The sequence below is a fragment of the Bos grunniens genome, chromosome 10 (assembly GCF_055505025.1).
Source record: "Bos grunniens cultivar Pamir isolate PY7600 chromosome 10, Bosgru_T2T1.0, whole genome shotgun sequence".
Lineage (NCBI taxonomy): Eukaryota > Metazoa > Chordata > Mammalia > Artiodactyla > Bovidae > Bos > Bos grunniens.
Window position 1 is genome coordinate 52,028,482 of NC_141174.1, and position 14,583 is coordinate 52,043,064.

At 40.1% G+C, this 14,583-nt stretch overlaps 1 protein-coding gene and 1 pseudogene across 15 annotated transcripts in view; both read right to left on the minus strand.

Moving 5' to 3' along the window:
* The window catches only part of SLTM (SAFB like transcription modulator), a 43,877-nt gene extending 38,144 nt beyond the window's left edge, over positions 1-5,733 (minus strand). For 12 of the 15 annotated variants that reach the window (XR_015134638.1, XR_015134637.1, XR_015134636.1 and 9 more), the window contains exons 1-2: positions 5,500-5,733; positions 4,448-4,535 (exon numbers count right to left, since the gene is read on the minus strand). Coding sequence is in view for 4 of the 15 variants with exons in the window: in XM_086321218.1 (XP_086177344.1) it covers positions 4,448-4,535; positions 5,500-5,661 (250 nt within the window). In the remaining 11 variants the exon portion in view is untranslated. The remainder of the gene's footprint in view (positions 1-4,447; positions 4,536-5,499) is intronic. The other 3 variants (XM_086321225.1, XM_086321220.1, XM_086321219.1) reach the window with 1 other exon arrangement.
* LOC147364528 (putative ribosome-binding factor A, mitochondrial) overlaps positions 5,732-14,583 on the minus strand; it is a 29,095-nt pseudogene continuing 20,243 nt past the window's right edge.

Consider the following 14,583-nt stretch of genomic DNA (forward strand, 5'->3'; position numbering starts at 1 on the left):
AATTCTGTAAAGCCATAATACAAACTATTCCAGGATACCAGAACTAGAGGCTAACTGGGACTGTGGAGTTTATGGTGTGAACGGTTAACTCCTAGAATTGCACCACACTGAGGCCCTTTTACTGTCATATGTGAGATCTTAAATAAATCAGTAGATTTCAGCCGTAAACCCTAAGCCATTATTCAACCTCTTCATTAAAGTCATTTCTGATGCCACCAACTGGTAATAATGATTGCTTTTTCCTCTAATTCCTAGACAATTCACACTTCACTTTACATGAGTTCATGAAAGAGAAAGTCAGAATCTTCTGCCCTTGATTCAAAATGCCTGGAAGGTGAATGACATGGGAGAAAGACATTTTCTTAAAGTACTAGAAAATTTTACCTATCTCTCCACCAAGATTGTTGATACACACCATATTTGACATGATAAAATAAAAGTAAAAAAAGTACTTGGATAATAAACATAATCCACCATATACAACTGCATAAATCGAATGCTGGTTTTAAGAACAGAGGTAAAACTGCCTGATTTTGTGAAATGAAAATGACATATACAACTTTTGAGGTCAGACAATATTCTAGCAAAAGTTATGAGGCTTTCCAACACAGCAACAACTTGGTAAGGGAGAAAAGGCAGGTGCCCATGATTCGTGTGTTCTAAAAGTAAGTGTATTTCACATATCAGTGTTTAAGGAGAAGCCACTAGTGTTTTTGAGAAAGGCACCTTAAAAAGAAAAATCATATAGAAGATAGTAAAGACTATTAATCTCTGATCCAGTGCTTCCTACAAAGAAATATGCAGTTAAAAGTAAGCACCAAAAGAAATATTTTTCAAAGCAGTTGTTAAGAAAGTCATCATATGACTCTTGGTATTCATTCAACAAATATTTTCTGAGCACCTCTTATGTGCAAAGCAACCTGCTAGGCATTACAGAAACTAATGTAAATAAAAGACTGTCCTTACCCTCACAGAGCTTCTAGCCCAGTAGGTCCCCAAAAAAGATTTGATACTTTTGGCCTCAGAATGCTTCTCAATGCCACAGTTCTGATTAAAATTTCCTTAACATCCAAACATACTACAGTTAAAAAAAGTTACAGTTTACTTTGATACTATATTAAATTCATTTTATGTGGTTGATTACTATATTCTTATTTGGCATACATATTTTAGAAAGCTTAACAGAGAAAATATGCAATTAATTATACTGATTGTGTATACTGAGTATGGCACTTTACACACATAATCAAGCATTATGTCTGGATAAACCTGTAACCCAAAAATATACTCTATAGTGGGAACAAATCAGATTTTTAAAAACTTAAAGTATTGTGAGTTTCAATTCAGTTAAATACTGACTATATATACTTCTGAATACTGCACTGATTAACTAAGTAACTTTTGCCAAAGTTTAGGTGACTCTAAAGGTTGAAAATGCAAAAGAATGATATGCTATTTACAAGCGAACCAAAAGAAAGTTTACATCTATAATCTCTAAAAGAGGCTAATGAGGAGTTAGTTCTTCCTGTTTAACCGCTTTCTAACACACACCCAAATAATAACCATAAATCTCACCGGTGAAGCTTTCTTCTACATAGCAAAGAGAGTGAGAAAAGGTTCAGAAGTGAGAACCAATTAAGCTACAAATTTCACCATACCAACTACAAGCAGATAGATTTTTACAAATATGTTAGTCATAAATATTTGGACTCACTATAACATTATCAACATTTGTTACAAATTTGTGAGTTTGTGCTTATAACAGTATTTTAAAAATATCCCACAAAATACTTAAGAATGCAGATTCCTTTTCCTTTAATCTGTCAAAACACAATCATTTTAACACAAAAAATTTTCTTGAGAAACAGGGCTCTGCACTTGTAAGAGAACAAGCTTAATATTTCACCTAAGAAATGTTACGACCCATCAAGCTTCTCTCGCCTTATCATTCAACACCATTTAACTTTTACTTGCTACATTAAGCCACATCATCATAAAAATTATTTATTTTGTCTAACAAGCTATTAAATGTTTTATCTTGCTCTTCTCTACATGACTGCCTCTAAGTAAACCCTTTCTTTATTCTTTTCCTATTTTATTTTAGTATGCTCAGCTGAAGAAATCTATATTAACTCAGGAACTGTGAGCTTTCCTGTGCCTTTCTTATATATCTATTTTAGCTCAACAGAAAGATTTTTTCTTCTGGCTCCTGGTTACATATAATTATTAAATTTTAGAATTAAGAGACACTTACAGATGGTCTAGTAAATTTTCCACTTTTATAAAAAAGTAGACCCACTGAAAGAAAAGTAGTATGATCAAGATAAAATTATTTTCAAGACAGATACTAAGTGAAATAAGATGTCGCAAAAAGAACCTTATTTTAGAATAATATTTCATTTTAAAAATCTGTTAATTACTGATATATTTAAAGTTTCCCTATTCAAATTTGATGCCTAAAAGTTATTTCTAAACTTAAAATTTAAAATAATCTTATTTATAAGCATCTTAACTGTAAATTAATTCAAACCAGGTTCTTAGTTTGGGGTTTACATTATATTCTTTGTAATTCATAGGATTTTGAGAACAATGATAAATGGAACTCAAGGAGACAAGAACTATTTATCACACATGTCCCAGAATGAGTCTGATGAAGTACTCAGTTGTAGTCTGCTGCAGACAAATACTTAATATTGCAACTCCTAACTAAATACCATAAGATACCTTAACATCAGGATTATGGAAAAATTAAATTTCAAGTATCCTTATAATCTATACAAGAGGGAAAAATTAACATACTTATTTTATACACATACACATATATACCTATGTACATATGTATACTGAAAAACTTCTTAAAATAGTTTATTGCTGAATTTATTTCTAACGGTAAGATGAAGTTCCTAATGACTGAAAAAGAAAGGGATACACACAGAAATTAAAAGTAGGTGAAAATAAATACATGAGATTTACTTTACATGCTAAGTCATTAATCAGCTTGAATAACTTGGGACCACAGTGAACATACAACATCTATCAAACTACCACAATGTGCTAAATAAATGACATGAATCAAAATCATTATAAGAAATCACTGTAAGAAACAGGGTTAATTCCTGATGTACTTATTCCTGAATTTTTTTATGCTTCCTCATTTTGAAATTGCCTCTGGGTTTGTCAGCAGAGGCTTCTCAACATGCTTCTCTAACCACAGGGAAATGTATCTCTCAAAGTTATATACTGGGCAAGGATTAAGTGAAAGCCACATATCTTCAAGGTAACTCCTGTAAACTCCATTTCCACCAGTCATTCCTTTCCTATCCTGGAAATGCTTCTTAGCCCTTTTTAATTTCCTTTGGCACAAACAGGAGACTCTTGCAAAGGTAAGAAAACTCACATAGAGAGATACCATCAAGATGTCCCTGGTCCTGATACTCATACAGATTGCTTAAGCTCAAACTTGACTATTCCCTTCTTTTCAAAGTTATTCCATTCAACCATTTTACTGTAGCTGCAATCAATCTGGTCTACAGCAGAGAGTAGCAAATCGATCACTTCAAGCAGTATAGAGTGTTAGGTTTAAAATGCTGCAGCTGCAAGGAAATTGTAGGTAGGTACCAGGATTCAGATACCCACACAATGCCCACCCTCTAACACTGTCCTTACGGGACAAAGCGAGAAATCCATAGTTATTCAAATAAGGATTTCACCAACTAGAACCTTTTAAACATATCTAAGCCCCACTTACATTGTTAAAATGTTAACTTAAACCACCTTTACCTATTCACTAAATCACCATATCCCAGAAATATATTCTGGCCTAGTTTAAAAGTTAGAAAATTGAAATCTTTAATATATCCCTGTAAGTTAAAACTTTTTTTTAAAGCTAATTAGTCATGGATTTTTGGATTCTTTTTCCCCTACATTGTTAGTATGATTGGTGAGGTCTTTTTGAGTTTTACTGAAAATTAGAATGTATAATGGCCTAAATGCAAATTAAGTTCACCAAGACAAACAAAATAGTAAATACAAAGGTTATAAAATTTTAATATACTAGAGAAAACAGCAAGGAGCCAAGGTGAAAGATTTGGTAGGAATTCCATCAATACTCTGCCAATTGTGGGGCAAGGTAGACATGTTTTAAACCATATTTTATTCTTCAGGTCTTCACACTATGAAGGAAGAAATATTATGAAACTTGACTTTGTAATTTATTCGGAAGCAATAAAGAACTGGTCTCACTTTCAGGACAACTTCAGCCAAATCTTAAGGGCTACTAGTCACCCAAAGCCTGGCAACAGTACTTTTCTTCCTTGACCCAACAAGGCAGAGTGCCAGAGGGAAATAGCAAAGAGTAGCACTATATAAACAGGGCAAGTAGCATAAGAGCAGAGGCAAGTTATATAACCAAAATATATTTTAAAATATGTTTATAACTCGTAACAACCTTTGCCTTTGGTTGGTTTCTTGTTTGGAGTATCAGTTGAAACAGTTAATTCAATATTATCTGGATCGCCTCCTTCCTCTTCAATAGCCTACATTAGAAAGAGAAGTTAATATGCTACACAGTCTATCTAAACTTATTTTATAAAAACGAAATGAAAAAAAATTAGCAAACCTCAAGCCTCAAGACATTAGAATTGCCAGTCATTTCATAAACCAACTTCACAAAGGAGCAATTAAACTACACAAGTGAGAGAAACTTTCAGGAGGAAATATCATTAGGTAGAAAAATCACATGGAGCTTTACACTTTACCTAGTCGAGAAAATTAACTATCACATATTATCATACTGAACAAAACTCTAAATATTCTCAATTGCAGAAAAGTTGCTAGCTACGAAAGTAAAGAAAAGGAGCTTCCCTAATGTCTATAATGCAAACCTAGTTCTCCTCTACTGTAATTCCAACGCTCACTCAAACCAAAAAGATAATCAGGGAAGAAAAAGCAAATTACTGTGCTAATGCAAAAACTGAAAACCCAGCGGACAAACCTTTCTCTTACCCACCCATCAAATCCCACTACCAATTCCCCGCTAGTATGGGGAGAAAACGGTTGGGCACAATTAAACGGTAACTTTGCAGAAGTCACCAAAGTAACCAGTCCCTACGAGGCCAAGAAATGCACGCGCTCACCATCGCTAAAGACTGGGGACCGAGTGCCTCCCGGGTCTCCACGATCGCCCTTGGGAGGCCGCGCCGACCGGCCGCAGCCCTCGGCAGCCTGGCGGGGACGTCCCGGGAGAGGCAGAGGCGCGCTCGGCTACGGCGGCCAGTCCCGGGCGGCTCGCGGGCCCCTGGCAGGCCCGGCCCGGCGCGCGGGGGCGGGGGTGCTGCGGGAGGGTCCTCACTCTCCCCCGCGCGCGCGCGGGCGACGCCCGGGACCTCCCCACCGCACCGCACCGTGGGCCCCGGAGGCTGAGCGGCCAGGGGCTGCGGCGGTAGTGGGGGCTCTGAGGCGCGGCCTAAGCTCGCCTTCCCGGACCTCGCCGGGCCTCACCTGCTTGAGTCGGGAAACGAGCACGGTCTTGACTCCGGTGATATCCAGGTTCCGCCGTTTCAGCTCGGACTTGAGATCGATGACCCGCAGATCGGTGATCTTTTTACCTTCTGCCTGACCTGAGGCAGCCGAGGCTGCCACAGCACCGGTAGCGGCAGCCATTTTAGAAGAGCGGCGCGCTGCCAAGGCAGCGAGTGAACTGCAGGGCGGCGGCAGCCGCTCCAACTTCGACTCAGGCCTCGCCGGCCGCCGGCGCCGCGCAGCGCTGCGCACAATGAGCCGCAGGCCCCGCCCCCTGTTCGCCACCCCGGCGCAACCTGCAGCCGCCACCAGCACCCGGATGACAGGCGCGCGTGCGCACTAACGGGGTGGATAAGGGAAGGAGCTCGGCGCGCGCCGGGAAGCGGATCGCGGCCACCTGGGCGGTGCGACCCCTTACTAGGACTGGGAGATCGGGCGCGTTCAACCGCACCAACGTCTGCCGTGCCGCCGTTCCTCCGCCGCTTCGTTACACATTTTCTGGCAACGTCTCGAGTCTTGAGCAATAGCAGTGCGCCAGGCACTCTTGTCATAGATAGTTCGCGCGTTACTCAACCCGAACCAAGGGGCGTGTGCTTGCCCTAAACCTTTTCCAGGGGAATACTTTACCGGTTCTGCTGAATAATCGGGAAAATGTGGCCACCGTGCGCAAAAGAACTAGGTTCCCAGAGTTCCGTTCAAAGGCAGGAAAGAAACTCTAGGGTGGTTAATATAAAGAATATATAGGGCTGACCTGTGTGACAAGTCCCACTAGACGTCTCATGGGAAAACATGCCTTTTTTCCCCAAGGAGGTTTAGTTTATTCTAGGGCTGCCCATCTCACTGAAAACACAAAACAGGACACCTTCCCATCTGCACTAGCCTTAGTTGTCATCTCCAGAGGTCCTGACGACTCAACACAAAATTGATTACTGAAAAAGAAATTTGGTTTGTAAGTACTTGTTACCATTCTCGTATACCTTGTTCACTGTTTTCTCCCGTCATAATTTGGGCTTCCAGGAACAATGACCATCTTATGAGGGACTACGCTGTACAAGTAACTTTAGCCAATATGATTAATCATCAAATCAAAAGCATTTATGGATTAAAACTATTCTATAAACTCCATAAACAGAATATGGCGCTTAATTCTTGGCATTTCCTGGTTTTAAAAATTCAAATTGAAGTCTGGGTCGCTTTAGATTGCCTTTTCTCATTAGCAAATTAGAGCAAAAAGAAAAACTGGACATTATACAATAATACCTGTCAGGTAAGTATTTATGGTTTATATGACTTGCAATAACCCCTTAATCCTTCTGAACCCTGTCAGGAAAATCTCTGTAAGGCTTAGAAAGATTAAATGGTTTGTACATTTTCACATAGCTGGTATGTGGCTGAACTAATGCTGAAATCCGGTCTCCTGATTCAAAAATCCACCTCGGTCTCTATTACAAGTTGACCCACAGTCATAGAACATTAGAATTCAAAGGATCTTTAGGAATCTTTTGGCTCAATCCTCTCTCTTTCTCTCTTTTTAATAGATGAAGTTTTTTGGAGTTTAACCTAAGAACCCACAATTAATTACTGACGGAATTGGCTCTAAACCTCAGTTCTCATGCCAGTGTCTTTTCCACTCACCACATTGCTTTCACCTTCTGTGGACACTTGTAAAGGGGGGTTATATTTGTGGTTCAGTCGCTCAGTTGTGTTGTACTCTGGGACTCTATGCACTATAGCACACCCAGGCTTCGCTGGTCCTTCACTGTCTCCTGGAGTTTGCTCAAGCTCATGTGAGTTGATGACGCCGTCCAACCATCTCATTCTCTGTCACCCTCTTCTCATGTCCTCAGTCTTTCCCAGCATCAAGGTCTTTTCCAGTAAGTCTGCTCTTGGCATCAGGTGGCCAAAGTATTGGAGCTTCAGCTTCAGCATCCATCCTTCCAATGACTATTCCGGGTTGATTTCCTTTAGGATTGACTGGTTTGATCTCCTTGCAGTCCAAGGGACTCTTAAGAGTCTTCTCCAGCTCCATGGTTCAAAAGCATCAATTCTTTGGTGCTCAGCTTTCTTTATAGTCTAACTCCCACATTCATACATGACTACTGGAAAAACCATAGCTTTGACTAGACAGAATTTTGTCTGCAAAGTGCTGTCTCTGGTTTTTAATACACTCTCTAGGCTATATTAACCCAAAGATCATGTTATCTGTTGAATAAATGAGTTTTTGTCTTTTGAAAAATCTGACAGTGGAGTTATCTTAAAATGGAGACCTGTACTTTCTGATCTGAATCACTGGAGGACACATCACCTGCCAAACTGTCAAGAATGTTTAACTTCATCATGAGAAAACAGACAAATCTAGCAGTAGAACATTGCACAAAATAACTGTTCTGGATTCTTAAAGCAGTGCAGTTGTCTGTTGGTATCAGTGGGGGACTGGCTCCAGGAACTCCTCAGATACTCAAATCTGCAGATGCTCAAATCCTTTATATAAAATGGTATCATGTTGGGCTTAGTCATGTCTGACTCTTTGCTACCCCATGGATTGTAGCCTGCCAGGGTCTTCTGTCCATGGGGATTCTCCAGGCAAGAATATTGGAGTGGGTTGCCATTCACTTCTCCAGAGGATCTTCCCAACCCAGGGATCAAACCCAGGTCTCTCCCAGATTGCAAGTAGATTCTTTACTGTCTGAGCCACCAGGGAAGCCCAAGCATACTAGAGTGGGTAGCCTATCCCTTCACCGCAGGATCTTCCCAACCCAGGAACTGAACCCGTGTCGCCTGCATTTGAAGCGGATTCTTTACCATTTGAACTGTATTTGCCTATTTGCACTTTCTAGGTGACTCAGTGGTAAAGAATCTGCCTGCCAATGCAGGAGGAGCCGCAGGAGACGTCAGTTCGATTCCTGGGTGGGGAAGATCCCCTCAAGCAGGGAATGGCTATCCACCCCGTGTTCTTGCCTGGGAAATCCCATGGAAAGAGGAGCCTGGCAGGCTACAGTCCATGGGGCCGGAAAGAGTCGGACTCAACACACACACGTTTGCATATAACCTGTGCACATCCTCCTGCATCTCTTACATCTCTTAGATTACTTATAATATCTTCTACAATGCAAATGATGTATACATAATTTTAACTACAATGTGAATGCTATATAAAGAGTTATCAGTACATGTAAAATTCAAGTTTTGCTTTTTGGAAATTTCTGGAATTTGGGGGGGAATATTTTTGATCCAGCATCAGTTGAATCCATGACTATGGAGTTTCTGACTGTATCGTGAAAGCAAAAATAGTAGGGCACTTCTTGAATAAAGATGGCTAAAGAAATATGGTAACTAAATTTTATCTATCACTGTTGTTTGGATCCTGGATCAAAGACTGAAAAAGCTGCTAAATGGACAACTGGGAAATTTGGTTTTGTGTTAGATTGTGTTATGGTATCAATGTTAAATATCTGGAGTGTTAAATCATAGTTATTTTTTAGAATGTCCAAGTTCTTAGGAGATACTTGCTAAAGTTCTTAGAAGTGAAGTGTAGTTCTGTCTGCAATTTATTTTCAAATGGAAAAGGTTGGCGGGAGTGCAGTGTGAGAGAGAAAAAGAGAACATACAAATGAGTTATAATAACTGTGGAGATGAATGTGACAAAATCAGGCAAAATTAACAATTAGGAAATCTAGATGCAGGGCATAAGCTTGTTCACTGTATACTGTTTATATTTTTTTGTAAGTTTGAAGTAATTAAAATTCAGTTGGGGGAAACCCATGTTGTTGATATTCAATCGTAAAGTCATGTCCAACTCTTTGTGACGCCATGGACTGCATGCAGCACACCAGGCTTCCCTGTCCTTCACTATCTCCAGGAGTTTGCTCAGATTCATATCCCATTGATTTGGTGATACTATCTAACTATCTCATCCTCTGTTGCCCCCTTCTCCTCCTTCCCTCAATCTTTCCCAGCATCAGGGTCCTTTTCAATGAATCCAGTCTTCACATCAGGTGGCCACAGTCTTGAAGCGTCAGCTTCAACATCACTCCTTCCAATAAATATTCAGGGTTGATTTCCTTTAGGATTGACTGGTTTGATCTCCTTGCTGTCCAAGAAGTACCACAATTCTCCAGTACCACAATTCAAAAGCATAAATTTGTTGGCACTCAGACTTTTAAGGCATAATCTTTTATTGATTATGTCTTTTTAAAGACATAATCATTAAAACACATCTAAAATTGCAAATGTAGCTAGGGGGATGAAAAAGAAACATACAGTGTTCTGAGAGCCTATAGTAGGAAAAGGTAACCCTTGTAGGGATGATAGAATGATCCTTATATTATGAAAGAGAAACCTGAGGTTCAAAAATGTTAATAAGGGACTTCTCTGTTGGTCCAGTGGTTAAAACTCCAGCTTCCAATGCAGTGGGCCTGGGTTTGATCCTGGTCAGGGAATTAAGATCCCACGTACTGCACAGTCAAAAAATTTTTTTTAATTTAAAGAAAAATGTCAATAAGTAGTCTAAAACAAAGAGTTAGTAAATAGAAAATCTAGGATGATTCCAAACCTATTGCAATTTTTTCTATAACATCTTGTTTTCCATCCAAGTTTATTTGCATTCCCTGAAAAGAGTTTTTTCCTTCCTCTTAATGCTAAGCCTCAATTTATACTATTCAATCTTTTTTATTTTTGAGCCATCTTACTCTCTGTTTACCATCTTCCTGTCCAAAGTCACTTGTTCCTTACTCCTACTTTCAAGTATGCCTTTGTGGTGGTAGTTTAGTTGCTAAGTCATGCCCAAGTCTTCTCGACCCCATGGACAGTCTCCTACCAGGCTCCTCTTGGGATTTCCCAGGCCAAGAATACTGGAGTGGGTTGCCATTTCCTTCTCCAGGGCATCTCCCAACCCAGGGATTGAACCTGGGTCTACTGCATTGCAGGCAGATTCTTCACAAGCTGAGCTACCAGGGAAGCCCTCACGTAGGCCTTAAAACCTTTTATATCATGACATATCCTTGCTTGACCTCCATATTTACTGTTGGCAATAGTTGTATCATTGTATCCTTCTCCTAATGGAGCTCTTCAGGTAATGACAGAGGAGGTAACTCAGATAAGTGTCCCCTCTGAAAATAACAAAAATGCTTGTTCCATACAAATACATAGTTTCAGTTCAGTTCAGTTGCTTAATCATGTCCGACTCTTTGCGACCCCATGAATCGCAGCCTCCAGGCCTCCCTGTCCATCACCAACTCCCGGAGTTCACTCAAACTCACGTCCATCGAGTCAGTGATGCCATCCAGCCATCTCATCCTCTGTCGTCCCCTTCTCCTCCTGCCCCAATCCCTCCCAGTATCAGGGTCTTTTCCAATGAGTCAACTCTTCTCTTGAGGTGGCCAAAGTATTGGAGTTTCAGCTTTAGCGTCAGTCCTTCCAATGAAAACCCAGGACTGATCTCCTTTAGGATGGACTGGTTGAATCACCTTGCAGTCCAAGGGACTCTCAAGAGTCTTCTCCAACACCACAGTTCAAAAACATCAATTCTTCGGCGCTCAGCCTTCTTCACAGTCCAACTCTCACATCCATACATGACCACAGGAAAAACCACAGCCTTGACTAGACGAACCTTTGTTGGCAAAGTAATGTCTCTGCTTTTGGAACACGCTATCTAGGTTGGTCATAACTTTCCTTCCAAGGAGTAAGCGTCTTTTAATTTCATGGCTGCAGTCACCATCTGCAGTGATTTTGGAGCCCCCCAAAATAAAGTCTGACACTGTTTCCACTGTTTCCCCATCTATTTCACATGAAGTGATGGGACCAGATGCCATGATCTTCGTTTTCTGAATGTTGAGCTTGAAGCCAACTTTTTCACTCTCCACTTTCACTTTCATCAAGAGGCTTTTGAGTTCCTCTTCACTTTCTGCCATAAGGGTGGTATCATCTGCATATCTGAGGTTATTGATATTTCTCTGGCAATCTTGATTCCAGCTTGTGCTTCTTCCAGCCCAACGTTTCTCATGATGTACTCTGCATATAAGTAAAATAAGCAGGGTGATGATATACAGCCTTGACGTACTCCTTTTCCTATTTGGAACCAGTCTGTTGTTCCATGTCCAGTTCTAACTTGCTTCCTGACCTGCATACAGATTTCTCAAGAGGCAGGTCAGGTAGTCTGGTATTTCCATCTCTTTCAGAACTTTCCACAGTTTATTGTGATCCACACAGTCAGAAGCTTTGGCATAGTCAATAAAGCAGAAGTAGATGTTTTTCTGGAATTCTCTTGCTTTTTCAATCATCCAGAGGTGTTGGCAATTTGATCTCTGGTTCGTCTGCCTTTTCTAAAACCAGCTTGAACATCTGGAAGTTCACGGTTCACATATTGCTGAAGCCTGGCTTGGAGAATTTTGAGCATTACTTTACTAGCGTGTGAGATGAGTGCAATTGTGCGGTAGTTTGAGCATTCTTTGGCATTGCCTTTCTTTGGGATTGGAATGAAAACTGACCTTTTCCAGTCCTGTGGCCACTGCTGAGTTTTCCAAATTTGCTGACATATTGAGTGCAGCACTTTCACAGCATCATCTTTCAAGATTGGAAATAGCTCAACTGGAATTCCATCACCTCCACTAGCTTTGTTCGTAGTGATGCTTTCTAAGGCCCACTTGACTTCACATTCCAGAATGTCTGGCTCTAGGTGAGTGATCACACCATCGTGATTGTCTGGGTCATGAAGATCTTTTTTGTACAGTTCTTCTGTGTATTCTTGCCACCTCTTCTTAATATCTTCTGCTTCTGTTAGATCCATACCATTTCTGTCCTTTATTGAGCCCATCTTTGCATGAAATGTTCCCTTGTATCTCTAATTATCTTGAAGAGATCTCTAGTCTTTCCCATTGTATTGTTTTCCTCTATTTCTTTGCATTGATCGCCGAGGAAGGCTTTCTTATCTCTTCTTGCTCTTCTTTGGAACTCTGCATTCAGATGCTTGTATCTTTCCTTTTCTCCTTTGCTTTTCCCTTCTCTTCTTTTCACAGCTATTTGTAAGCCCTCCTCAGACAGCCATTTTGCTTTTTTTGCGTTTTTTTTCCATGAGGATGGTCTTGATCTCTGTCTCTGGTACAATGTCACGAACCTCGGTCCATGGTTCATCAGGCACTCTATCAGATCTGCTGCTGCTGCTGCTAAATCGTTTCAGTCGTGTCCGACTCTGTGGGACCCCATAGGTGGTAGCCCACCAGGCTTCCCCGTCCCTGGGATTCTCCAGGCAAGAACACTGGAGTGGGTTGCCATTTCCTTCTCCAGTGCATGAAAGTGAAAAGTGAAAGTGAAGTTGCTCAGTCGTGTCCGAATCTAGCGACCCCATGGACTGCAGCCTACCAGGCTTCTCCGTCCATGGGATTTTCTAGGCAAAAGTACTGGAGTGGGGTGCCATTGCCTTCTCCTGTCAGATCTAGTCCCTTGCAAAATACAAATAGTTCAAACAAAAACAAATGTTTGTATTTGTTACAAACAAATACATAGTTCAAATCTTCTATGTCCTTACTGATTTTCTGTCTGCCTGTTATATTAATTACTGTGAGAGGTGGGTTAAGATTTTCCCAAGAATGTGGATTTGTTGATTTTCTTTGTAGAGCTGTCAAAGGTTACTTTATATATTTTAAAGCTTTGGTTTTGGTGCATACAAAAGTACAGTTGTTAAATCTCAGTCATTGTTAAGTGAGCCTTTTTTCTTTAATGGATTTTTTCCCCCTTTGATACGGTACTAGCTGTCTCTTGGCTAGTGTTTACAAAGTTTTACCTTCAGCCTTTATTGTGTGTTTCTTAAATGTGCCTTTCTAACTAACATACAGTTGGCTTTGTTTATTTAATCTAGGCTGAGAACCATTTATTTTACCTGAAATATTTAATACAGTAATAGTTAATGTAATCACTCTTAAATTTGGATGTATGTCAGGGTTTTCCAGAGAAACAGAACTATTATCCAGTGTGTGTGTGTGTGTACGCACACTTGGCTTCTACGATTATGGAGGCTGAGAAATCTCAAGATCTGGTATCAGCAATCTGGACATATGTCTTCATATGTGTTTTTTAGAAATATATCCTACTTGGTCTTTGTTGAACTTCCTAAATCTATAGATCAAGAAGACATCCTGACTTTACACCCAGGAAAGCCAATGACATAAATGAAAGCCTGAGAACCAGTGGAGCCAGAGGTATAAATCCAAGTTCACATGCAGAAGACTGATATCCCAACTCAAAACAGGCAGGCTTGATCTGAGGGTTAGTGCTCAGATCTGTCTCTCCTCAAAGATACTATTAGAAGAATATTATTATGACCTTGGATTAAGAAAAAAATTATAATGACACAAAAAGACTAGCTACAAAAGAAAAGATTGATATATTTGACTACACTAAAATTAAGAATTTTGCTCATCAGAAGATACTATTGAGAGAGTCAGAATTTGTACAGGGTTCCCACATACCCTTCATCCAGTTTCTCCAAATGGTTTCCTCGTACGCAACTACAACACAGTATCAGAATCAGGAAATGTATATTGCTATGATGCATGTGTATAATCTATGGCATTTTGTCATACACAAGTTCATGCAACCACTGCTACCATCAAGATACAGAAGTGTTCCATCACCACAGACGTCTCCCTTGTGCTCCTACTTTAGTAGCGCAGCTCCTCCTCTCCCCCACCCCCACCAACCCTAATCCTTGGCAACCACTTACCTATTCTTCCTTTTTATAATTTATTTGAAGAATGTACAGAAGTGGAATCACTGAAATGGTCTTTTTTTTTTTTTCACTCAGCATAAGTCCCTTGAGATCCAAGATGTTACATGTACTAATAATTTTTAGGAGGTACCAGAGTTTGTTACTAACTCACTTATTGAAAAAAAGACTTTGGTTAATTTTGGCCTTTCACTATCACAAATTAGCTGCATTTTACACTTCTGTAAAAATTTGCATGTGGGCTCAAGTCATTTCTCTCAGACAAAGGCGTGAGCATGTGAATGCTGTGTCAAAAACAAACAGTTAATATCTCTAATTTAAAAAGAACTTCCAAAAGTAGAGAA